The 25,223-nt window shown below is 49.0% G+C and overlaps 11 protein-coding genes; 5 read left to right on the top strand and 6 right to left on the bottom strand.

Moving 5' to 3' along the window:
* Positions 1-1,363: 1,363 nt before the first annotated feature.
* Positions 1,364-2,179, bottom strand: FFUJ_01128 (uncharacterized protein; the record flags this gene model as incomplete). The annotated part of the gene is made up of 1 exon (XM_023582183.1): positions 1,364-2,179. One exon carries the CDS (start codon positions 2,177-2,179, stop codon positions 1,364-1,366), a length of 816 nt encoding a protein of 271 aa, XP_023424412.1.
* Positions 2,180-2,700: 521 nt separating this feature from the next.
* On the top strand, positions 2,701-3,756 carry FFUJ_01129 (uncharacterized protein; the record flags this gene model as incomplete). The annotated part of the gene is made up of 1 exon (XM_023582172.1): positions 2,701-3,756. One exon carries the CDS (start codon positions 2,701-2,703, stop codon positions 3,754-3,756), a length of 1,056 nt encoding a protein of 351 aa, XP_023424411.1.
* A 283-nt stretch (positions 3,757-4,039) lies between these two features.
* FFUJ_01130 (probable polysaccharide export protein (CAP59)) lies at positions 4,040-5,362 on the bottom strand (the record flags this gene model as incomplete). XM_023582161.1 has 3 exons in its annotated part: positions 4,040-4,449; positions 4,503-4,731; positions 4,781-5,362. The coding sequence occupies 3 exons, from the start codon at positions 5,360-5,362 to the stop codon at positions 4,040-4,042; spliced, it is 1,221 nt and encodes a 406-aa protein (XP_023424410.1).
* An 819-nt stretch (positions 5,363-6,181) lies between these two features.
* FFUJ_01131 (probable dolichyl-phosphate-mannose--protein O-mannosyltransferase) lies at positions 6,182-8,602 on the bottom strand (the record flags this gene model as incomplete). XM_023582150.1 has 3 exons in its annotated part: positions 6,182-6,600; positions 6,653-8,288; positions 8,345-8,602. The coding sequence occupies 3 exons, from the start codon at positions 8,600-8,602 to the stop codon at positions 6,182-6,184; spliced, it is 2,313 nt and encodes a 770-aa protein (XP_023424409.1).
* Positions 8,603-10,256: 1,654 nt separating this feature from the next.
* FFUJ_01132 (probable BRT1 protein, down-regulated by mating factor B) lies at positions 10,257-10,791 on the top strand (the record flags this gene model as incomplete). XM_023582139.1 has 4 exons in its annotated part: positions 10,257-10,302; positions 10,354-10,367; positions 10,423-10,623; positions 10,675-10,791. The coding sequence occupies 4 exons, from the start codon at positions 10,257-10,259 to the stop codon at positions 10,789-10,791; spliced, it is 378 nt and encodes a 125-aa protein (XP_023425500.1).
* A 571-nt stretch (positions 10,792-11,362) lies between these two features.
* On the bottom strand, positions 11,363-12,563 carry FFUJ_01133 (probable Arp2/3 protein complex subunit sop2; the record flags this gene model as incomplete). XM_023582128.1 has 3 exons in its annotated part: positions 11,363-11,403; positions 11,453-12,280; positions 12,341-12,563. 3 exons carry the CDS (start codon positions 12,561-12,563, stop codon positions 11,363-11,365), a joined length of 1,092 nt encoding a protein of 363 aa, XP_023424408.1.
* A 429-nt stretch (positions 12,564-12,992) lies between these two features.
* On the top strand, positions 12,993-13,703 carry FFUJ_01134 (related to small nuclear ribonucleoprotein U2B; the record flags this gene model as incomplete). XM_023582117.1 has 3 exons in its annotated part: positions 12,993-13,078; positions 13,128-13,344; positions 13,395-13,703. 3 exons carry the CDS (start codon positions 12,993-12,995, stop codon positions 13,701-13,703), a joined length of 612 nt encoding a protein of 203 aa, XP_023424407.1.
* A 50-nt stretch (positions 13,704-13,753) lies between these two features.
* Positions 13,754-14,609, bottom strand: FFUJ_01135 (uncharacterized protein; the record flags this gene model as incomplete). XM_023582105.1 has 3 exons in its annotated part: positions 13,754-13,915; positions 14,009-14,230; positions 14,292-14,609. 3 exons carry the CDS (start codon positions 14,607-14,609, stop codon positions 13,754-13,756), a joined length of 702 nt encoding a protein of 233 aa, XP_023424406.1.
* Positions 14,610-15,569: 960 nt separating this feature from the next.
* Positions 15,570-17,656, top strand: FFUJ_01136 (related to alpha-mannosidase MNS1; the record flags this gene model as incomplete). XM_023582094.1 has 3 exons in its annotated part: positions 15,570-15,957; positions 16,016-17,355; positions 17,420-17,656. 3 exons carry the CDS (start codon positions 15,570-15,572, stop codon positions 17,654-17,656), a joined length of 1,965 nt encoding a protein of 654 aa, XP_023424405.1.
* Positions 17,657-19,441: 1,785 nt separating this feature from the next.
* FFUJ_01137 (probable amino acid transport protein GAP1) lies at positions 19,442-21,421 on the top strand (the record flags this gene model as incomplete). XM_023582083.1 has 4 exons in its annotated part: positions 19,442-19,772; positions 19,834-20,041; positions 20,094-20,303; positions 20,359-21,421. 4 exons carry the CDS (start codon positions 19,442-19,444, stop codon positions 21,419-21,421), a joined length of 1,812 nt encoding a protein of 603 aa, XP_023424404.1.
* A 703-nt stretch (positions 21,422-22,124) lies between these two features.
* On the bottom strand, positions 22,125-24,294 carry FFUJ_01138 (uncharacterized protein; the record flags this gene model as incomplete). XM_023582072.1 has 2 exons in its annotated part: positions 22,125-23,915; positions 23,992-24,294. 2 exons carry the CDS (start codon positions 24,292-24,294, stop codon positions 22,125-22,127), a joined length of 2,094 nt encoding a protein of 697 aa, XP_023424403.1.
* Positions 24,295-25,223: the final 929 nt, after the last annotated feature.

The raw sequence follows: 25,223 nt of genomic DNA, 5'->3' as shown, positions 1-25,223 counted from the left end.
AAGAATTATAATCTAGGTATAAGAACCAGGCTAATAAATAAGTACTAACTTCTTTAACTAATAATTAAGGAATAGACTGTTTATTTCTATTCCTTCTATTATTTTAACTTTATTAATATTATATTTATTTCTCTATTTAATTAGGTATATTGCTAGCATTATAAGGAGTATAAAGAATGCCTTTATTAGTTTAGAAGAAGCTTTATAATATTAATTAAAGTTAATTTTCTTGCCTTTTAATATCTTAATATTAGGATTTTATCCTAAAAAGCCCTATAATTAATTCTTTTTAATGCCTTTTAGGAAGCTATTATAGATAGCAATCTTATTAATAAACTTTCTAACTTATTAATATAATATAGGGTATTTTAAATTAACTTAAATAATAATTCAGTCTTAAAGACTCTTTTCTTAAGTATTAAAGAGCTTTTAGTAAGGTTTTTAGGCTTCTTTTAGTATTATGCTTTTTTTAATTTAACCTTAAAGCGTAAAATAGTTAATACTATAAGCTTTAGCTGCTTTATTTACTGATATACTATCTATAACTATCTAAAATATAGCGCTTATATCTTTTTTAGTAAAAGAAGGTATTTTAAATTAATTAGTATTAGTTTAAAATTAATTAGAATTAAATTAATAGAGTTATAACTGTTTAAAGTATATATAAATTAGGTGGCTAGGTTAAGAATAAGGTGGCCAGTCTGTAGGGGTGGCCGGTCTTTGGGTGGGGGACGTTAATGGCGCAAACTAGAATAACTTCTTGATAAGCTTAACGGGGCAGCTCGTGATCAAGGCACCCGCGAATTGGGACTTTTGATTCGACATTGACATGCTCAGGCAGAGTCGATGATCTATGCTGTGTTTACAAGATCCTAGCGGTGATCAGTATCAACACAATCTAGATCTTCCTTGCCCGGTATAGGTCTCCTTGCGTTGTCTACCTGTCGCCCCAGACCCCAAGACCCATTTAGAAATGTTTCTATTTTCGATGTAACCAGCTACCGTATAGCTGTATGTCTTAGAAGCGTATGATCAAATGACAGAAATTCTGCAGGGAACTATGAGAAGTCTCCCGTATCCCTAAAGTCTCAGGTCTACAATCTTTATCGAGATATGAGCGGGATAACCAGTCCAGTATCAACTTGTCATGAATCATTTCTTATAGCATAATCACAACAACACTACGTTAAATACAGTAAAAATTGACGAACGAAACAGGATATTGGATTTTCATAACTAAAAAGATAATGCAATCTCATAACTCGGATGATTCTGAACCTCTGTCTATTCCTTTTTCCCTCTGCCAACGCCAACGCCAACGCCAAATCGAGCCAGATGACCATCTCAAGATAATAACACAATCTTATACCCAACCAGCATACTCGTCATGGGACGGAATCTCCACATAAGGAGCATTCCTCTCATCCTCAGTCAGAGGAGAAACGGTGTGAGACCGATCAACGCGATCCCGCACACTGCCGACTCTTCTCGGACTATTGCGTACGGTCCTAGATCTGCTAGTATCAGGCGTCTTATATTGTCCCTGGGGTGGGAGAGGAACGCCCTTGTCCACGATTACTTTGTTTCCTACTTGTTGACCGCGAACGGCACGTTCGCGCTTGGAGGAGCTTGCGTGAGGATCACTATACTGTCTTCGGGGCTGCATATCTGTTAGCTCTATTCCTCTAGATGAAGAACCTACCTGTCTTGCACCTTGGCTTGGTGCCGGAGAGTGGTGCGGGATGTATACACCTGGCGGACTGGTGTATACCCGATCAGAGGGCCTCGATTGGGAAGCCATGTGCATACGAGGCTCTTGTCTATATGCCCCGGGCTGGTGGGCTCTCTCGGGCACCCTCAACTCCTGATGACCCCCGGTTGGCTGTGTTGTCTGCAACTGTCCTCTCCCATGGGAGGCTCCAGCACCATGGGTTTGCTGAGCAGTAAACCCCCCATAATCCCTCCTTTCCCTCTTCTTTTTCGATGCCTCACAGTTAGGGCACGAACCTAATCGGACCTGCCGATTCTCAGTACTGCTGTGCATGTTCTTATAGGGGATCACCCCATGAAAGGACAAGCATGGGCAGAACATCTCCCAACGATCTTGCCAGCAAGTATAAGTGCGGACATACCTATGGTGCCCACACTCCTGGTAATCGTGGTAGATATCGAGACACATTGTGCTAGTATGTGAGGATAGGAAGTTCTTTGGTGTGTGATATTGGCGTAGAAATGGTGTTGTTGGTGGTTAAAGACGCAGGCTTGATGATGTCTGCGTCTGGATGGGGAGGCTGTTGAGATTGTGGTAGAATAATTAAGCAGATCGCCGCGATTGCTTTATATACTTGATCGCAATTGTTCGAAACATGAGGCTGTTTCTCTGTCCTAATGGTGAACAACTGTCGAATGCGAGAGTCAGCTGAACAAGAGACGTTGGCCATGTTCTTTGTTCAACGCCGTTACAGATGTTTACACGATCATGTAATTGCGATAGAAACAATGATATGTTGTTTAGTGTTCAAATCAATGAACAAGTCTGAAGTCAAGGTACATCTAAACTCCTACCTCTATTTTATTGAATGAATTGAACACTTTCTCCTTTCCGGTAACATATTTGGGTATAATAAGAACGCCGTCAGGATTCATTCTCTTTGCCAAAGACCTTTCTCTTCTATACCCTGGCCAAACCACTCCAACAAAATGCCTTCCCATGAACAGACTCGGGATTCCTCCGTCGCTGGTCGACAGCAAGATCAATGCCCACAAGCACGAGGAGGGTGGGAAAAAGTCATATCGTATTTCATTTGGCCACATTGGTGTATAGCAAGACTTATTCGTTGGCTAATTGGAGCATCATCACCTGATCACCCTATCCCCGAGAGCAGATCAACCTGGGAAACATGGGCTTTCTCGATGGGAAACCTTCCAAGTGAAGCTCCGATGGCGCGGACACCACTTCGTACTAACCGCTACCACTTGGCTAGATTGCGTGCTCAGGATATGGCCCGGCAGTCTCATGGCCAGCCTCATATCCCCCCTAAAACAAGGAGCTTCGACTTCCCAAGTTTGGGATATGTTGAGAACGGGTATTTCATCCCGTCTACAAGCCATTTTGACAACCACGGCCCTGTCATCTCTAGTAGTCATATGCTAAGCGCCCCGGTTTACCCAAGTCAAGATGGGGCTACACCCCTTACTGCAGAAACGGTTCGTTGGCCCTTCCTATCCTCATCTTCTGAGTACGGCGAGGAATCAGACGACGAATCAGGCATAGAGATGGAAGATGTGACGTCCATAGCTAAGCTGTCCGGATTCCTTTTGCCGTCTTCTTCTGAGCCCAACGATAATTCAGATGAAGAATTTGATGGGAGAATAGGAACTGCGGCCTCAACGGTCAGGGGTTTCAAAAACCCTCGCACAGCCCTTCCGATTGCAGCTGACGGTTTTGGTAAAACTTTGCAGCCTCACGCGTCACTTGCTAGTGGCATTCCTAGCGAGAACTTCTCTTCACACCCTGAGAGTTCTTTGAACGCTTCATCTCCCGCAGTTGATGTGGTATCTACAGTCGAGATCATCGAAGACCGGTGTGAGGGTGAAGATGAGCAAGACAAAGACCAGAAGGAAGAGACGAGGTCGACCGCTGTGCGATCGGTACTATTGTCTCCAGTTGGTCAACCAACCTTGATCCACCTGCCTGCCCGACCCCAAGTTAGCCCAGGACAACAAGTTCTAGGTTCTCCCCAGTCCGATTCGTAAAGTGATTGAAGACGTGCCTCGTCGAGTTGATCGCAGCAAATGAGACAATGGGAGGGAAACGACTGGAGAGAGGGGAGGGTTGATCCCGGATGCATTTGTTAGGAGAAAAGTCGCTGGCTATTTGATCCGGCATCCAGATAGAAGAAATTTTGAATAGTATCATTGGGCGTCTCTTTAAGATGGGAGAGTGTCCTAGAACTCTTCGCACTTAGAATAGACAATCTTTCGGATTGACAATATGGGTATCTTACCACCAATTCTTTTCCTTCTCGCTACCAAATATCTAAACATGTGCCCAACCTCTTTCAACAAGAACCTGCATCTCGTTAATCAGGCAAAACTCGCCAGGCTCTCTCCCCCCTAATTTCTCCCACTCCGCAACACGCCCCCTGACCACCCATGCGTCAAACGGTGATGATACCCACCGCATTATGCGATTGATCCAGAGACCAGAGAAGATCTGCCATGTCGACACCCATGCGCCTTGTTCGGGATGCACGGCTTGGTATGCATGTAGGTTATAGCCTACGCGGACATGAGGATTGAGGTATACACCTCTCGTTTTGGAGAGGGGATTGTCGGCGTGGATAAGGCAGCATTCACAGCCTTCGAGGTGGTGTTCAGCCAGAGAGTCCGGAATACCTCGGAAGCGCAGCTTCGACGATGAAATAAAAGGCTCTACGGGCATGGCGACTGATGAGGCAGTCAGTGAGGAAGTACTCGTCTTTAAGCGTTAGAAAACAAACCAATTCCATTCCAGCAGCTCGCAACAGGCACAGCATCCAAGTGATTAACAAGAGCATTCCTCGAAACACTGCCCTTGAAATACGGCCAGGTAGACATCGCATGTGCCTGTCCGTTTGTATCCCTCAGCGCAAATGTATCATAGTACTGTGGCGGTTTCGAGAAATCAAGCGAGCAAGCTGCAGCATAGTCGCCGCCATTCGTGCCAAGGAGCTTGAGCACATCGTCTGTCTGCAAACTTTGTGAGATGCTGACCACCCTGACATAGCAGTTCACGTACCGTGAAGACGACGTCGTTGAGGAAGAGAACCTTATCGAAATGCTCTCCTTTCTTGGATAGGTCTATCAAGTCCTGTAGCGTCTTGTTTCTCAGCTTTGCGAGATACGGTATCCTTCTTAACTCGCGTTTCCCCCTAGGTGTGTCGATCCAGCCTTCTCCCTTATTCGGATTCTCAATCTCATCTTTATGCGTGACATCCGACATCTCCACCCGATGAGGAACTCCCAGTTTCTCGAGCTCCTGATCCATGTGATGCAGCTCCCTTTTAGTTTTGTCCCAGCTCCCGCTCTCAAATACACTGACAAAGACATTCTCTCGCCCGAAAAGCTTTGCAAGTTCTATCACCGCAGGACCCCAGTGATCTCTTATTACGCGCTCGTTATTGAAGTGCATGCTTGCGATATAGATGCGCCCTAGAGGCTGCGAGAGCTTCGGGGCTGGAGTGCGATCGGCATCGAGTAGGTTTCTATGAATTCGAAGGACATCGAGAACGTTGATTATGACGACGAGAATGAAGACTATCTTGGGGAAGCGTGAGCGTAGGAGGCGACGCAGGTAGAGGCGGTTCGTATGCGAGACCATGATTCCTTATTCGTGGTTATGAGGACAGCAAAGCATCATAGGTAGGGAGTGCAATTACTCCGTAGTAGTAAGATTGGTGCAACCTCTGCGCAATTTAGCGGACAAGAGCATGGAATATCATCCGAGAAGAAAAATCATCGTTGGTTATGATGTTAACTGCACAATTGACATTGGATCCATCCCTTGCTTGGCTCATGTCGACTAATAAGTAAAGTACACCTATAGCCACACCCGATAAGTCTGGTCGTCTAACTTAAATGGCTGTTACCTTGAGCTAGCTTAGTGACCGCCTACTACAATGGGGAAAGTTGGCTCACCCCGAAAGCTCAGCATGTAGCAGAATTCTGTTTCAGCGACATGTTCTGTATCGAAGCACTTTGGACATCCAATAATCCCCGTCATTCATCATGGGAGCCAGTCAATTTGGGGTGAGGTCTCAGCACATCACAGGAGTCCCCTGCCAAAGCCCACTGAGCTTACAAAACTTTAGTTCTTGAGAAATGCAACTCATGGTCGAACATGGCGTCCAAATATTCAAACAAATATCAGATTAGTTTCTTTATGCTCTCAATAGGTTACACATCTTCCTTCACGTATTTTATCATATAGAGATAACATGAGATTGATTTTGTCTGGCATCCATGGTCCAACCTCCGTCGCCCGGTATATCCCATAACTAATCTTGTCATGATCAGTGTCATGACGCCTTCATTAACTCGACCCGAGCCTCATGGAAAAAATGTCAGTGGTATGTCCACTTGAAATTCGTCGGCCCAAGAATCTTAAAACTCAAGATTGGTCAAATCACTCTATCACCGTCTATTTGGCAAAGTGAAGGTCATATCCTAGCCACTTCCTTCGGAGAATGGCATCGACGGAGAGACCAGGGTAGCCATAGGTGAGAGGCAGGAAGAAGTACCAGCCAGCAACGATCAGAGACAGAATAGCACCACAGGCAATCCAAGCACCGAGCATGCTCTGACCGGCGAAGCGCTCACGAGCAGTGACATGGTGCCTGGGGCTAACAGGTCCCTTCTTGTCCTTGATAGTGACCTCCTCAGGAGCTTCAGAGTTGAAGATGAACTCAAGCAGAGCGCCAGCAACAAGACAAGAAGCAAGATGAGCTGGAAGGTAGTGATGCAAGAAAAGTTGACGTCCCATGAGGAAGAAAGGGAAGTAATGAGTAGCCCAAGCAAGAAAGAAGAAACCGGTAGAGTTATACAGGCGCGATCGAGTTCCTAAAATTGCGTTATTAATTCAATTCTCAAGATGTATTTCGACATTACTTACGGCGGTCGAGAGCATCAACACCACGGCGCAGAGATACCTGATCAGCGAGAAGAATACCGGCATAAACAGCGAGAAGACTGCTAGCGAGCCACCAGCCAATCGGGTTGCCCAAGAAGTAGATCTGTTGGCGTGTCTCGCTCTGAGTCCAGAAGCTCACACCACGGAGCAGGAAAGGCCACTGGTAAGGGTGACTAGCATAAGGGTGGCTGCTGGTAAGCTTGCTGTTGTGGTAGAACATGGCGCGCTGGAGCTCGAACCACTTCTGGAGGAAGGGCAGAGACTTGACCTTGCGCTCAGGCTTCTGGCGACGAGGGTGATCAGCAGTTAGAGAGGGAATGTCCTCGGCGATCCAGACGTTGGAGCTGGGCGCAATCTGCTTGTTACCGTTGATCTCCTGCTGCTTGTAACCCCACTCAGGGAGAGGCTTGGTATGAGTCCACATGGCAACCTTGCTTGGGTTGTGAATGAGCTTGAAGTGGCCTGCAACAGTCTTGAAGTTCTGGTTCTTCTTGCCGTGCTCAATTCGGACTTCAAAAAGCGTGTCCTTCTCACGCTTGCCGAAAGCCTCCTCGGGAGTAACAGCAGTGAATTCCTGGTTGGTGGGGTAGTAAGGAGAAGCGACATCGTGGGAGAGTAGAATCTTGTCGGTTCCAACGTGGCGAAGGCGAACCAGTTCGTGGTTCTTGACAATGCGGCCCATCTGCTTATCGTTATTGGCGGGCAGGATCTCCCAGTAGTTGTTGGTGTCGTTGTAAGGGTAACCAGTGATCTGCTGGCCCTGGGAAGAAACACGGCCATCGTCGTATCGGAGAGGGTAACGGTCCTCATGACTGTGAAGGTACGTCTTGGTCTCCTTGTGTCGAATTGTGATCTGGTCATAGTACTGAATGTCGATCGAATTGGCCAGCATGACGTTGTCGCTCAGGGTTTCCTGGAATTCAGGAGTCATGAAATCATCACCAGGACCGGATCGGTAGAGAACGGCGAAGTGAACCTGGAACCAGAAGAGGTAGAACAAGAAAGGCATGATGATCAGACCAAAAGCCCGAGCGGCAAAGTGCTTGGTAAATTCCTGCAGGCTGATGGCACCACCAGGTCGGTTAATGTTGAGGAGGTCCCAGAGGTCAATGACAACGGCAGAGCCAATGGTAACGAAGGCAAATACACCAACATACTTGACCGAGATATCGCAAGACAGGGCGAATCCGGTAAGGATGAGCCACTTCCACCACTTTCGGGAGAAAGGCTCATGTCGGAGCTTGTACCATTTGATGTAGAAGAGGAGACTGCAGGCCATGGCGAGGACCAAAGTCGCATCTAGGAGGATGAGACGGGTCTGGCCGATGTGGGCATTGTCGAGGAGGACAAGACCAGCGGCGAGGATGCAAGCGGGGAGACTGTAGCCAGATTCCCACATGATGAGATATGTGACCGAGACAGTCAAAGCACCTAGAGTAGCGGGGAGAGCTCGGTACGCGACATAAGGAACTTTATTCGCAATGTAGGAGTCGCCGATGTTCTCGAAGTGGAAGTTACCATCGTAGCCAACGAGCCAGCCGACAAAGGCGAACAAAAGCTTGCCGAAGGGAGGGTGAACGTCGAAGAAGTAGGTTCGCTCGAGGTAGTATGAGGCGAACTATCAAGAAACGGTTAGCTATAGCGTCGAATGCTATTGAATCCAGTCGTGCTTACCTTTCCAAAATGCACCTCGTCAAAGACAACCTCGTTCGGATGGCTGATGCCCCAGAACCGAGTAACGAAGGACAAGATAGTGATGAGGAAGAGGCCAATCTTGTACTCGGTCTCGCTCTGGGCAGCGGCTCGCTGAGCACCAGCCTTGGCAAGCTTGTCAAGCTCGATATTAGGATCGAAAGAGTCTTCTTCGGAGGGCTTCTTTGATGGTGCGCCCCTCTGTCGCAGGCTGCCCTGCGGCGTGGAGCTTCGAGCCATGATTGAAGATGGCCGTAAGCTACAGATGCGACAATCAGTCAAAGACCTTATAGACGTATATATAAGAACAGAAAATGACATGAAATATGCAGAGAAACAACCACGTCTCACAAACAATTCAGAGGAACCGCAGGTCTCAGGCTTACCTCAGGGGTTAGATAGTAGTGCCCTGGTTGCACCAAGCAATTCGTAGAAGAGAAGAAGAAATAGGTGAACAAAGGAGCGATAGAAGAGCAAGTAGAGGTAGCTACTAGAAGCAATTACCACCTCAGTCGAGAAGATTCACAAAAATAAAAATAAAGGAAAGAAAAAGGGGCGATTGATTAAAAAGAGAAACCTCCCTGTGGTCGAAGTTATGGGATCAAGTTGATGCATCTGGCGTCGAGGACAACCTGGCCAGCTTGCCTTTTTTTACCCCTGTTACTGGAGGAGTCTGGGCTAGATGGGATGGACGCAGGGGTAAGACCCCACTTGTGTTAGCTCTCAGCCACTTGACAGCTGAAGCTGCTAACAGTTGGATGTTTCTCAAGAGTACTGAATAAGGAGCTACGGGAACCAATTGGGTCCCGTCGTGTTTTAGCTGCAGTGGGAGGGACTCTTGACCTCGACCAAGCTTTGCTGATGATGCCGATTTTGGAGATGCTCAGCAACAGGGCTGAAAGCATACCGTGGTCGAATGGATTGTGATTACTGTTTGACCGCCAAACCCGATCTTGAATTGAACACAAATGATTCGGACATCGTGGATTTTTCACAAGTGGAGTACTGACTTTCTCGTAGACCGTTTGATTGCTGTCGTTGTTGGTCACACTGAAACTTGAGTTGGTGGCAAAGCACAAAGAGACAAATGAAGCTGCATTTGCAACAAACACCCAACTATCCTTCTTCTGGTGTTGAATAGAGCATCAATAGAGACACCTTTCTATTCAAACTTGAACTATAACTCTGTTTGCCAAAACATTTCTATTGAGCTCCTGAACAAACACTGCGATATATGCAGCATGTCTAACATTTAGACGCCATGGCTTCATGTCAATAACCAAACAACAAAGATAAGACAGCACCATCTTATTCTCTGAACTTACCTCTTGAATGACATACTGGCATGGCTATAATAATAGAGCTCCCCAGACAAACTCATGTTCAGAGCTCTTCCAAACGCTCCTCGATCGCCGTCTCCGGAGGGCGCAATGCGGGGCGGCCCGGAGAGGTTGCCAGACTTACCACAAGTTAGCCGATCAACGGAGCTCAGCAGCAGTCAATTGACTGATTTCATGTACCTGTAGCAATTGACCAGATACAACCAAGTCCAATCCATTCTCTCAAGGTGCTTTCCATTGGCTAGCTTCGGTTTACCCCTCCGAGTACTCACCGAACCTACGGAGCTCTCGTTCAAAACACAGCAACCAAAGCTTAACTACTTGAACCCCTTGGGAACTAACTCAACAAAACTTCAGCTCTGAGACTCCAATTCGATCATTCTCCTTACTCTAGGTACGTCGGTAATTACAATTGTCAAGCTTTTTCTGCCATGTCATTTTCTCCCATTGTGCGCAGAGCTTCACGCTCCCTCGCCTCTTCCATCCGAACAATTCCCCGCCAGTATGTCGTAGCGCCAGCCAAGTTCACACTTTCAACCAGACACCAATCGACAATGTCTTCCGACCAGCAGATCATTTTCACCAAGGACGCCCCTGCGGGTAAGTTGTATGGATTCAATCTCTGGTAAACCTTTACTGACAGTATTGAAGCTCTTGGCCCTTACGTATGTTCAGCTACCCCTCACTGACAAGACCAACACTCATGATATGCCAAACCAGTCTCAAGCCATCAAGACCCCCAACATGGTCTATTGCTCTGGCCAGATTCCTCTTACCCCCGAGGGTGAGATGGTCCAAGGTATCACTGAGCAGACCCGCCAGGCTTGCAAGAATGTCCAGGCCGTTGTTGAGGCGGCAGGCTCGTCTATTTCCAAGGTGGTCAAGACTACAGTCTTCATCTCTGACATGTCTTACTTTGCTGTCAGTGCCTCAGCAAGGCCAATTTTCCATTCAGTTACTGACAGCTTCTAGGAAATCAACACCGAGTACGAAAAGTGGTTTTCGCACAAGCCTGCCCGTAGCTGTGTAGCTGTCAAGACTCTCCCCAAGAACGTCGATGTGGAGATTGAGGTCATTGCTCTTCCATAGAGGCAAATCGAAGCATAGCCAAGGCCCGCGACAAAATAGAACTTGATAAAAGCAATTCTGCATTACTTCGGAATCAATCAGAGTCATGAATCTTCAGGGATAAAGTAGTCCTATTGCCACAAAACCATCAAACCAGTCTCCGTGGGAGGATGGTGCTACCAAATTCTGACGGATGTTGCGAAGAAAGTTTATTGCTAGTCACTTGACTTACATCAGAGATGGGTGCTATGAAGAATGAGCAGGTACCTTGGTATTACTAGAATTGGAAGTTCTGAAGCAAATAGACAGTGCGTCTTGTGAGGCCTTGTAAATGCCTGAGCTGTTGGATAAGTGCCTAGCGTACTACCTAGCGAGTTAGGATCTACTTTACGAGTGGTAAGGACCGAAAAGAACATCTGGGCCTTACAAAGAGACATCCTTTTAAGTACACACGTTACATAAGGTACTGCAACGCCCGATATAAATCAAAGCCAGTGGTGTCTGTGGGAGATATGGAGTCTGGTAGACCAAAGGCAAGTTACCATAGAACCTGCCCGCTTTCTAGCAGCAGTGTATTGTTTATTCAGGCTATCTAAGTGCTCCATACCACAACTCTACCATCGACGCCGCTTGCTACAATCTGTGTCAGTTTACGCAACTTATAGGTACGACTTTTACTTACTGCTGAACTTGGTAACGCGGTCACCGGAGGTTTCGAAAGGCCTGACGGTGCTGATGGTATTTTGATGGACAGTCTTAAGCTGGGTGTCATCCTTGGTCTTGCCCTTGAGATCCATTTGTCTGAACATGTTCAAAGCAGATTCCTCGCGGTGCTCGCCCAGACCAGGACGACCCTTCTGCTCAATAGCACCAGCTAGCTGCCAGCCTGCCTCACCACCTTGGAAGCGGAAAGCCTCACAGTCGTAGCCAGCAGCAATGATCTCATCTTCGCTGGTCCAGATGAGACTCTTGAAAGGAAGCTGCTGAGTGGAGACGGTGACAACTGCACGGGGAGGCTGCTCAGGGCCCGACGGGTAGACGACTGTGATGCTACTATCATGCGCCGCGAACGCAAGACTGTCTCCGCTTGGAGAGAAAGAGACAGAGTGCACCCATCCAGCCGAGTTGTTTAAGTACTCCCCACAAACGGTGTTGAAAGGGAGTCGCTCGCCCCAGACTCCAGGAGGAGGTCGGGAGTCCATACCCTTGATGAAGGCGGAGAAGACTCTGGCGTGAGCATCAGTGGATCCGGCAGCCAAGAGAACCGAGTTGGGATGCCAGGCAACGCTGGTAATGGTGCTGCGGATGGGCTTCTTCAGGTGCTTAGACACCCACCAGTCGTTCTCCTCTTCGAAGTAGCAGACGGCAATGACGCGATCGCCGGAACCCACGGCGAACTTGTTCTCGGAGGGAGACCATCGGACAAAGGTAGCAGCCCGGCTGATTCGAAGAAGGACCAAAGTAGGCTTATAACCGGTTGGGGATGGCTCCCAGACCAGAGCGTTACGATCTGTTATCATGTAAGGTACTGAACAAGACACTACATAGGGGCAACTCCACGCAGACTAACCTTGAGAGCAAGTAACGATACGTCCGCTGTTTGGGGCAATATCGACACTAGTGACCGTCTTGTCGTGACCCTTGAGCTCATCTTTTAGCTTGAAGGCATTGCCAACCTTGCCATAGAGCTCAATACTAGTGTCTCGAGCGACAGCGAGGACGGAGTGATCGGCCGAGAAGGAGTGGTCGGCGATGGGGTGGTGGAAGAGGTGGTGGACTTCAGTGGCGGCCATACTGATGTTATTCGCGATAGGAGTAGCTCTCTACTATCGCTTTGGAGCTGATTGAGAGTATAATAGGAGTAAAAAAGGCCGTGTTGAGTTGGGTGCTGACGATGGATGTCCAGGTAGGCGGCTCCAAGCTGGCGGTGGGGGTGGGGGGTTACGTAGTGCTGAAGCTCGGGCAGCCAGTGGATGGCAGAGTGCTTAAGCTTGGGCCACACCTAGCGGCTGTGCTTGTCTTGTAGTGCGAGGCTGGCAATTCTAGGCTCGGCGAAAAATCTCCAATCCATCAACACCGCCCAACATCGATATTTTGGAATCCAATTGCACCTATTATCATTACCACAGTCTGGTATAAGCAGCACTGGAAAAGGGCTGAACCTTCGATTGCGATACGTCGGTTATCAACATAGAACCACCGGCATCTGTTCAATTATCACAATGGCCGCTGTAGCAACCGCGCCTCGTGGTCTTCAGCCAAATGCATCTTTACCAGCCAAGGTTCAACCTATTCCTCCTAATCAAACGTGAGTTCTTCACTGCCCTGCTCCTTCTCAAGCCGTGCTGACTTTCCAGTCTCTACGTAACGAATCTCCCCTCCTCAAAAATCCAGAAAGCCGATCTGCGAACCGCCCTCTACCTCCTCTTCTCCACATATGGCCCTGTCCTCGATGTTGTCGCTCTTAAGACAATGAAGATGCGCGGTCAGGCCCATATCGTATTTCGGGACGTTCAGTCTGCTACACAAGCTATGAGATCTCTCGAAGGACAAGCATTCCTTGGTCGCGACTTGGTTAGTGGAACCTTTCCGTGGTGGTGGAATCAGTCTAACTCGTTTGCTAGAAAATACAATATGCGAAGTCCAAGTCCAACTTTGTGGCTAAACTCGACGGCACTTTCAAGATCCCCAATGTCGCAGGTGCCACCAACGTCGAGCAGACTGAACTGCAACAGAGCATCTTCAACGCTCCCCCTCCTGGTTCAGCGCCGGCACCGACGCCCGGCTCTGGTCTTCCTGCGAAGCCTGCAGCGAGCGCAGACCACGTCATGGAAGACGCCGATACACCAGGTGGCCGAGGACAGAAGCGAACCCGTGACGATGAGGATAGTGATTCGGATGTTGCCATGGAGGAGGACAGTGACGATGATTGATGAACCCATGAAGGTCGGCGACATTTCTGAGAGACGCAATCGATACGCTACTACATTGCCATTTCTTTAGGGACCCATAGCCCTACGCAACCTCCGACAAGTCCGAGCCATATCATGAGATAGTTGGTCCTGTCGCACTCGAATTTGGAAATTGCGTCTCCCAGCAAGCAGGGGTGGATAAAGAAGGATGGGACGCCCGTGATAGGGTGGTGCTGCGAGCAAGATGTTAGTTAGGCCGACCAATCTTGACGATACCCAGAATATTGAAATTGACTTGTGCCAACAGCTCTCCCCAGAAAACGTACATCAGCCGAAATACCGCCTACATTGCCCAGCGCTCGAAGCCCGGCCTTGTACTCGTCTGGTACAAGGCGGCGAAAGACGGTGTCGATGTTGAATGCTGGCTCATCGGCGGGTAGGTTGCGTAGATTGAACCATAGGCACGGCACACGATATGTGGGGTGAAGGTGAATTTCATACTCCACCATGGCAACTTCTGGGCGAGTCCTTTGTCTGATTAGAGCGACCTGTCGTAATCTGTAAGACGAGGTTCAACATTTGGAAGACATTAAATTGAAGATGAGTTACCTCGTCTGCTTCTTCAGCATCCAACATATCCTTATCTCCACTTATTGGTACATGCGTTTCGTCGTCTGAGAAGGAGAATCCATCCAAATCTAGTGAAAGATCTCCATGATCCAGATCAAGCTCGAGAGGCCGCCTTATTTGGATATATGTTGTGAAGCCCCCACCATAGGCGAAGTCTGTGCAAAGAGCATTGCAGAGCCTCAGCTTCCACCGTCCTCGCTGGGGGCCCAAAGACGCTTGGCAGTATTGCCTGTCAAGGTGATGGCATGCTTCTGAGAACTCCTCCGTGGTAAGAGAAGGGAAGTTTTCAATACTCATTCCGACTGGAATATTGTGGTCGAGGTATGGAGAGTTTTAGTATCAGATGTGAAGTTGTGATTGAGTTGGGTATCGCTTCCACGTGCTGTGTTATTAGGTACGAAGGGTCCACGTACCTGAGCTGGCGGTAATTTTTGTGTTTCGATGATCTAGCATAGCATGATTGTTTGACAGGACTATATTTGGTTGGTTGTAACATTCATGTGAGCTTTGATTTGTTAAGGTGCCCTATTTATCTGTTTAAACGAACTACCCAAGGTCCAGGTAAGACGTCAAAAATTAGAGTTGTACTTGATGTCACATAAAAAAAGGAAACACTTTCGCATCATCAACCAGGATCACTTTGCTCTCCCATTGCAAGTCATAAATAACACAAGATTCCACAGACGGCGGATCATGGAATGCCACTATTGATCAAGTCTGCTTCTGCCATAACATAAGTCATACAATAGGTAAGGTAGCGATTCAGGTTGTAACAATTTGGTTTCGCAATATGAAAGGGAAACGGAATTGCTAGGTCCGAGTGCTCGGGCCAGGGCGCTAAACTTGACCGAGAGTCGGTGTCGCAATCGCAAACGACACCTTTTGTATAACCCCTGGTCGCGTGCCGTAAGGTAAAAGCTACCCCAAGCTCCTGATCTCGGTTCTGTCTGTATTTCTGTCCTCTATTGGCTCTGGCTGTTTCGTCTCAAGCTTGAGACTTTTGTTGCCACTTTCTTTGTCAACTGCTTCCTTGCTTGCGACCTGTACATAATAGTTCTTGTCCTGTCTTGCACTGTGAATTCTAGCGTCCCTTCGAGTCATTCGCTCTCGCTCTACTGGCTAGTCCCACCTAGAAATGAAAACACCAAGTCAATGATTCGAGATCCGTTCAACATCCACCGAACCACAAGCACCTTTGGACGCCCGCAATCTCGAAACATTCCTGCGCCGTCGCGGGCCGAGGCCGATGAAGTAGCTATGGCCTTCTCTATGCCCCGAACCGTTCCGTCCTTTGATAGTCGTCAACGAGAGCTTGAGGATCGATTCTGGGGTTCTGGCCAGAGATCCAACAAGTCGGATCGACTCCCAATGTACAAAGATAAACCTTATGCGTCGCCTTACGACGATGAAGACAGACCCTTTTGGAAGCGGAAGAAGTGGGTGGCTATTATTGCCTTGGTTGTTTTGACTTTAATATATTGGACTGGATCCTCGAAGAAACCCTCACCGAAGCGAACTGTAACCACCGATTGGAGCTACACAGGCTTGTCCAAGGATGATAGAAAGGCGAACTGGGATCACAGGAGAGATCGCGTGGTCGAGGCATTCGAGCTGAGCTGGGATGCCTACAAGCGATATGCCTGGGGTACGTCTGGCCGAATATCTGGGCGGGATTCGAATTGGCTGACCGAAGAACTCGACAGGATTCGATGAATACCACCCAATTAGCAAGACGGGTGAAAACATGGCACCAAAGGGGCTCGGCTGGATCATAATCGACTCTTTGGATACTATGATTCTCATGAACCTTACATCTCGTGTCCAAGACGCTCGTCATTGGATCTCGGACTCCTTGACATGGGATCAGGATCAGGATGTCAACACCTTTGAGACGACAATTCGAATGCTGGGTGGGCTTCTAAGTGCACATTACTTATCCACCGAGTTCCCGGGGCTTGCGCCACTGGCCGAAGATGACGAGGGGGCAGCCGGCGAAGATTTGTATCTTGAGAAAGCTAAAGACTTGGCTGATCGTCTCATGAGCGCATTTGACTCCCCATCTGGTATCCCATATGCCAGTGTCAATCTTGCCAAGTTCGAGGGCATCCCCTCACACGCAGACATGGGAGCGTCGTCGACGGCGGAGGCTACAACTCTCCAGCTTGAGTTCAAGTACCTCGCAAAGCTCACAGGAGAAAAAGACTTTTGGGACCGTGTGGAAAATGTCATGAAACTTGTCGACAATCAGGGAGCTCAAGACGGCTTGGTCCCTATCTTTATCTATGCAACCTCGGGCGAGTTCAGGGGTGAAAACATTCGTCTGGGAAGCCGCGGCGACTCATACTATGAGTATCTTATCAAGCAATATCTTCAGACGAATAAGCAGGAGCCTATTTACCAAGATATGTGGTACGAGGCGCTTCAGGGCGTTCGCAAGCACCTCGTCACATATACCTCCAACTGCAAGTTCACCATCATCGGAGAGCGACCGAATGGATTAGAGATGCCACTTAGCCCGAAGATGGACCACCTCGTGTGCTTCATGCCCGGTACAATAGCTTTAGCGGCCACAGAAGGCCTTACCGAGGCTCAGGCACGCAAACTGCCGACGTGGTCGAAGAAGAACGAGGAGGATATGGAGCTGGCGCGAGAGGTCATGGAGACATGCTGGGGAATGTACAAGTACATGGCAACAGGGCTATCAGCCGAAATCACCTACTTCGAGATTGACAACCCGCCAACAGCTTACGGCAATCCTCGAAACGGTCCAGTTAATTTCGACCCAAGTCCGGACGCGGAGTGGCGTAAGGACTTTACAGTCAAGTCTGGCGATGTTCACAATCTCCAGCGGCCCGAGACAGTCGAGAGTCTGTTCTACATGTGGAGGATTACCAACGACAACCGATACCGGGAATGGGGCTGGGAGATGTTCAAGTCTTTCATGAACCACACAGCTGTGCGAAATGGTGGAGGCTTTACGAGTCTGCGCAATGCAAATGTTGTCCCGCCTAAAGTACGGGACAACATGGAGAGCTTCTGGCTGGTAAGTGATAAAGATCCATGGATGTGAGCGAGCAGCCAGTCAAGATGCTAACATGACCACACAGGCTGAAACACTCAAATACTTCTACCTCCTCTTCTCACCTCCTGATCTCCTACCTCTGGACAAGGTCGTTATCAACACAGAAGGACATCCACTGCCTCGCTTTGACATGGGACAGTTGTTCTCAACAGGGTGGAAGAGAAAGCCAAGAGACGCCAATGGTAAGATCATCGCTACAGTCGTCAAGGCAGAAAGTCAAGAGAAGGAGGCCGTTATACAGGACGCCAAGAAGGTGAATTAGAGCAGCTGATACCGCGGGTGCGGTGATTGGATGCGGTGAATAAGCTTAAGTGATACAGGGTGGCGAAGTTACGTTGAGCATATGTAGCATTTATTTGATATATCATACTGTTTGAGCATGGGCAAAGACTTGAATAGAAGCCCCAAGCCTTGGTACTGAATTTCTTTTCTCAAATGTCTCTCCCTTTTGGTCGAGGCAGATACTCTTTTCGTGGCGTTGCAGCTGCCTTTCTGGTCCAAGCTTCAAGGGAGACAGGGTTGTGATGTTCTCGAAAAATATGGTTCGATGGCTTACGGGCTTGTGCCTGTCTATTTGACGAGCACGAACAAGGAGGCAGATAGGAAAGGATCCGCTTCCCCGTGTTTTTGTTCTTGGCGTCTGATTGTATCTGCGATAGGCAGGCCCTGGATCATCGTATCTATGAACCGGGACTCATGAGGGCTAGAACGTGAGGTAGAACGAAAGGATTTCCTTTTGTCGGGACCGAGAAGAGGGGAGACGCAGTTGGCCGATGAATGGAAGGGTCCTCGTATCAGGGAGGGCTGAAATGGATTGGAAGAGGGAGGGACGGGAGTGTGATAGTCAAACTTAGTGGTGAATGCACCTGCTGGAGATGGTTTAGGTGGGTTGCTTGGGAAGACAGGGGTTGTTGCTGTTGGTTTTGAAGGATTGCCTTTAGCAGCTTGTGATTTATCTTTGATACTGCGTTGGGCCACGGTGTGTGTGTACTGACCAAAATCTGGTGTTTTGTCTCTCGGAGATCTAAGGTAGAACCCACCTTTCAATACCGAGCAGTGAATCCACATCTTCAATTCTTTACGTACTCTTTCAAGATTGATCGGATACACAGACAGACAGAACCCGGCAGCATGGTCCAGGCGGTATCTCCAGCGTGCGGGGGGGTCCAGCCAAAAGGCGTTACAGCGTTACAGCGTTACAACGACTCACTCTAGACGTTCTAAGGCTCCCCACCTCCACTGCGATAGCGTCACCTCGGTCCCCCTCCACCAATGCCCGTGGTTATTCCTCAACGCTCGGAGCGTTTGACAGCTCGATCTCAGTGGCGTCTTAGTTGAGTTGGGATTAGCATTTGCTGTAAGTGGTCAGAAGATGATTTGATCTGATACTGTACCAAGGATACCTTTGCCCATTGGGGGCGGTCGTTCAACGCCAAGCAACTGTCACCGACTGTATTACTCCCTCTCCTCTGAGTCTAGAATGATAAGCCCACCTCCAGCCCCTTCTCACACGACCTTGACGTTATCTACTACCTTGCTTCTCTTTCTCTTGCTTTGATTGCTTGATTGTTGCGCACATGCAGTCCATCAAACTTGACTGCCCCCATTTTCAGCTCTACCTAAACTTAAACATCGCATGTCGACTTACATATTAACACATATCCACTCGTCGCGACAACTCCACCACTGCTCTTTCTAACTCCATTACCTTCTTGGTGGCGATATGCCGACCGTCTCACTACGACTATCGAGACGATCAAGATACCAGCAAACGAATATATTGCCTCAAATACAACCACCTTTTCACACACCTTGAGTCGTTCGCTAAAGCACTGTGACCCTGACGAACCCCACGAACCAGCGTCCTCCCCCGACGAACCGCTTACTCACAACATATACCTCCCACTCACCTCCCACATCCGCATACGCCTACGCTTACAACTCCGACAACAATCCCCAGCGGAGGGCCAGCTCCAGTCATCCCACAGTTCGGGATCGACCAAGCGTGAGCTCGGCCCGCGCACAGCGCGCAGGCTCAAGCGCAAGAATGGCTCCTCACGATGTCGAGCGCGGGAGCATTAGCAAGATGAAGGAGGAGTCGCTCGCCCCCGGGAGTTCTTTTAGCATGCGCGAACCCGAGTACGGTGATATTTCCCCGCCTTCATATTGGGACCGGTTCGTCGATGGGTTTAGGCGGGATCAGAGATCGAGTTTGTTCACGAATGATCCGTTGGGGCAGCACGAGGGGTCCGGGAGAGTGCATGATGGAGCGCATTACTACGATATCCAGAGTGCCATGTTGGAGACGGCGAATTCAGGCCTTGCGAGAGAGTTGAAAGGAAGACATTTACAAATGATTGCAATCGGAGGCTCCATCGGTGAGTTTACTTACAGTGGTTACAGCATTCCTCGATGGAGAAAACTAAGACATAGACTTAGGTACTGGGCTTTTTGTCGCATCGGGAAGAGCTTTGGCAGATGGAGGTCCAGCGTCGATTTTGCTGGCTTTTACAATTGTGGGCGCCATGCTCTTTTGTACATGTCAAGCGCTGGGTGAGCTTGCAGTCATCTTCCCAATTGCTGGATCATTCTCTTCGTGGGCGACTCGGTTTATCGATCCGTCTTGGGGATTCGCAATGGGGTGGAAGTGAGTGTTGCTCTTTTGCTGCTGGCCTGGCCTCATATACTGACTTACACAGCTACGCGATGCAATGGCTCATCGTGTTACCGCTCGAGATCATCGCTGCATCCCTAACCCTCTCTTACTGGGACGAGAGTCTCACACGCGCCATTTTCGTATCTGTATTCCTAGTCGTCATCATAGTCATCAATATGTTTGGCGTCAAAGGTTACGGTGAAGCCGAATTCATCTTTTCCATCATAAAGGTCATTGCTGTTATTGGCTTTATGTGAGTACTTTCGACTACATGTTCTCAGCCGTTGCAGAATTAACATTCCACTCAGCCTTCTCGGCATCGTTCTCAACTGTGGTGGAACGCCAGATAGCGGATACATTGGTGGCCGCTATTGGCAAAACCCTGGTGCTTTCAACAACGGTTTTAAAGGAATGTGTAATGTATTTGTTACAGCAGCTTTCTCATTTGCTGGCACTGAGCTTATTGGCCTTGCTGCCGCTGAAACAGCGAATCCGCGAAAATCGCTGCCAACGGCTTTGAAGCAGGTGTTTTGGAGGATCACGCTTTTCTATATCGTTGCCTTGACATTGGTAGGACTGCTCGTTCCACACACTGACCCTCGGCTCGTGGGCGGTAACAGCGATGCGGATGCATCAGCCTCACCTTTTGTCATAGCCATTGAAGAAGCCGGCATTCAGGTCCTACCGTCTGTCATGAACGCGGTCATCCTTACTGCCGTCCTGTCCGTCGGTAACTCTGCCGTCTTCGGTTCCTCGCGTACCCTTGCTGCTCTTGCAAACCTTCGGCAGGCTCCCAAGATCGTCGGTTACGTCGACCGCAAAGGCCGCCCACTCGTCGCCATTGCGATCGCAAGCGCGTTCGGCCTCATCGCTTTCCTCGCAGACCTGCCCGAACAAGGAGCTGTCCTTGACTGGCTCATGGCCATCTCAGGCTTATCAACCATCTTTACATGGGGCTCTATTTGCGTGTGTCATATCCGTTTCCGCCGTGCGTGGGCTGCCCGAGGCCGCTCCGTCTCCGAGTTGCCCTTCCAATCCCAGGTCGGCGTCGTGGGTTCTTGGGTTGGTATCACACTGAACGTTCTTGTCATCATAGCGCAATTCTGGGTCGGCGCCTTTCCCATCGGCTGGCAACAATTAACAAGCGCCCAGGTCGCGCAGAACTTTTTTCATAAGTGGATTGGCGCACCCTGCGTTTTGGCCTTTTATGTATTCCACAAGCTTTATTTCCGAACTACGTTTGTGAGAATACGAGATATGGATGTCGACACTGGACGTCGGGACTTTAACGTCCCTATCCTTGTCGCCCAGGAACGAGAGGAGCGAGAAGGTTGGCCCAGATGGAAGAGATATTACAAGTTCATGTGCTGAGCCATGGGAATTATAACAAATAATAAGAGGCGTTGGATATATATCTCATTGTGAATTTGGTTATTACCCAGGTTAGCATGGAGTTGAATTGGATGCGCTTAGAGCGCGGGATTCGTTACCTATGACCACCCACTGGACTACATTTATATCTGCACTTGTACTCCGTAATAACGCTATATTTATGCACACCCGTTTCGAATCGATTCCATACCGCTGCGGAGGTGTGCTGAGTGCCAAACAATACCAGGCCACGGCATCAATTAATATTAATCACTGAAAGGCACTCGTGTGCCTCTTATGATGAAGTTTCAGAAAGTGTGATAGCAATGGTATCTAATTGGAGTCACTCATATGTTTATACGTCGTTTTGAGAACATGCCCGCGTCTGATCGTCCGCCTCCTGCCAAATAATTTGTGTTCAGCAGCCTACCTACGTAAGCGAGGCCGTAAAACAAGCAAACAAGAAAGTGTAAGAAAAGGGCAAAAAGAAAAAGACAAAAGACGAAGTTCCGAGGGCTATGGTTCTCTTTCAAGCGGGGTTTCCAAGGCGGGAAGTAATGCTGATGAACCCTCGTGATTCATAACTCGTGCGTTTGCATGCAGGTATGCACACAACATAACCGAAGACTGTAGCAATAGGACAGGGCGCACATTTTGATCTATTAAAGTCCGAGTGTTCTCCCTAGCAAAGCACTCTTCTCCTCTAAAAGTCCCAGAAGTCCTTCTTGGAGGGTGCGTTCTGCCGTGTGGGAAGAGGCTGCTCGTCCAGTTCACCGTAGAGCCAGTCTCGGTTGGTGCCCTTTCGCCCACCCATGCCGTCGCCTGCAATGTTGATCTTGTGCTTATCTGTGTTCTCTCTGACTTCGTTGGTGGGTGCGGTGCTGGATCCTGGTGTTCGGGTAGGGATCGATTTGGTGGCTGTTGCTTGACCGCCAGATGTCTCACTCGTCTCATTGTAGAGCCAGTCACGCTCGGTACCCTTCTTACCGCCCATGCCATCACCTGCAATGTTGATCTTGTGCTTGTCGGTATTCTCCTTGATTTCACTGGCAGGTGCGGCGTTGGATCCTGGTGTTCTTGTAGGGATCGGTTTGTTGGTCTTTGAGCCACCAGCTGTCTCGCTAGTCTCATTGTAGAGCCAGTCTCGCTCAGTACCCTTCTTGCCGCCCATGCCGTCGCCTGCAATGTGAATTTTGGCACTCTTGGTCAAGGGAACGCCCGACGCAACAACATTGGGTTGCTTGCGGGTGGGAATCGACTCAGGGACATCTTGAGTTTCTCCATAGAGCCAGTCCCGGTTGGTGCCCTTTCGCCCTCCCATACCATCACCGGCGATGTTGATCTTGTGGCTATCGGTGTTCTCGGTTGGTCGGTTTTCCTTCTGACCGGCAGGAGACCTGTCGTATGTATCCCAGTTGTGTTGCATCATTTGGACAGCTTTCTGGTGGCCTTCAGGGACACGATCTTGGGGGTGGGCTGGTGACTTGTCACTGATATCGAAGTGGTGGTCAAAATCTTTTCCACGGTCTTTCACGTTGGTGATGTTGCCTAAAGCGCGTTCGTTTTGTCCTACGTCCTCCTTGTCAAACAATTGATTCTTATAAAGCCCTAGGCCCTCGTTATGAGCATAGCCCGGGGGATGGGAACCGGGGCGCGGTTGCTGGGGCACTCTCTCACCGTCGTCAAGTAGCTCGAAGTGTGCGTCGGCATCGCGTCTAGGCTTGGCAGCCGGGTGGCCTGGTGTCTCATCCACAACATCCTTGTCAGTGTCCCAATGGCGAACATCCTGGGTGCGCATAGTTCTGGAGGGCTTCACTTTCTGTGGCGTCACGAAATCCTGGAAAGACCATTGGCTGTCGTGCTTAGACTTTGGTCTTTCATCAAAGGATTGGCCCGGCTTGGGGGCGTCCTGAGGGTCACTACCATCGGCAAAGTCGAAATGAGAGTACTTCTTTGGGTTAGGGCGGATATATCGCTTATTCTTGGGCTGAGGTTGCTCCTCCGGTTGCTCGACATGCTCTTGACCATCGAAAATTCGCGAAGGCTGGAAGTTCTTACCCTGTCCCCGCTTGGAAGGCGACATATTTTGACGGCCAGAGCTGGGTGAAGTGGGTTCGTCACCCAAGATCTCGGTGAAAGACCGCTGTCGAGGGCGGCTAGTACCAGCGTAAGGAGATATAACACTGGCGGGCTCCGCTTCAATTTCATCTCGAGGACCAAACAGCCTCAGGGTTGCATGGGGGTCGCGGAGGGCATTAGTGGAATTAGTTCGGTTTCGCGCAACGGTCTCGTTGTGGCTGGGGGCGACAGGGGCACCAGTGCCAGCCGTTCTGATGCAAGACTGGATAAATGCGATCTGCTCTCGGCTATCTCTAATGGGCCAGTTGCGGCCAGACTTTCCAATCACTTCCACTTGCTTGAGAAGCGAGCCCTGGTCCCATTGGAGTCGAATCTGAAGAATCTTGCCAGCTTCATCGAAGGTCACAAAGTGAGTCTGTGGGGAGCAGTTAATACTTGGTTCGTGTTGGCGCGAGGCAGAAAAGAGCACTCCAAGCAGAAACACAACGTACAACTGGAAGGTAAACATCACGGGCAGACAAAAAATTGTCATCAAGGCCAGGGAGATAAGGACCGCCTCCAGTTTGAAAGCCGAGACCTGTGTCAACTTCTAAGACAATAACGTTTTGTCCATCAACGATATTGAACACTTCCTCCTTCTTCTTTGCGACCTGCTTCTGAAGCGCATTCAGATGTTTGATGATCTCAGTAGGACCAGAAAAAGTCGTGGTCGTGGTAACGTAGTGCAGCGCAGCCGTATCAGCCAGCAGAGACGAGCTGGGCGCAGCAAGGAACTGCTTGTAAGTGGCCGCCATGTTGATGACGAAGTTGGGACTTATGCAGGGTAAGGAACGTTGTTGGTGTCTCAAATGAGTTGGCGGCAAAATAAGTAAACACAAAGAGCCGCGGGTTGAGGTGACCGAAGCAGAAGAACAGGACGGCGAAGGCAACGATGATGCAAGAAACAAGTTGCGAAAGCTTTGAGTTGGGGAGAAGGAGAATGAAAGTGAAGGGAGGATGGAAAACGCGAATTCAAAACAAGCACGTGGAGTTGGAAGTGAACTTACCTTAGTGAAGGTGGGATTGGGATCTTAGTGGGAGAGTCAGGGGTCCAAAGGGACCTGCCTATTGGTGCTGGGACTAACGGCCCCCTACCTTACCTTGCACTTTAGTTCCCCTCATCTCCCTAGCCAAGCATGATGAATTCTAGGATTTTCTCATGATGGCGCAGTCAAGGAGCTAACGTTTCTAATCTTGGTTGGATCTGAGGGGAAAGCTGAAATGAAAGGAATTATAGCCCTGTCCAGAAATGATGCACTTACACGACGCCTGTTTGTTTGTTCCTGCCAGCCATGGGCTTCCTCTCTTCATCCAATTGTATATACACTAAGTAAGGTACCCAGTGTGTTTGTGAGAGTAACATATCAGTACCTGGTCGCAATTCGCTGTCTGCTGATAGAGAAAGTTAAGGATTAAAGTTCCGCTGTGGCTTCGGGAACGCGATTGTGAGTAGTCCCTGAAGGTATTTAATAGTCAATTCACCACTACCTACTAACCTACCTCCTCAGGCAGGTTCATACTCACTCACTCAATCGTAGAGGAGTTACTTCCACCGTTGGAACTTTAAATCGAGGTTCGCAACATTCAAGCGAGTCTGTCAAGTTGGACTATAGGCCCCTCTTCATCTTTACATACCTTATTTGTTCATGTTTGCTTGGTTTCGTTTGCCTAGGTGATGTCGTGA

This window comes from Fusarium fujikuroi, chromosome FFUJ_chr01 (assembly GCF_900079805.1).
Source record: "Fusarium fujikuroi IMI 58289 draft genome, chromosome FFUJ_chr01".
Classification (NCBI taxonomy): Eukaryota; Fungi; Ascomycota; class Sordariomycetes; order Hypocreales; family Nectriaceae; genus Fusarium; species Fusarium fujikuroi.
Note: the sequence above shows the minus strand (reverse complement) of the source record. Positions and strands in the feature narration are given on the sequence as shown.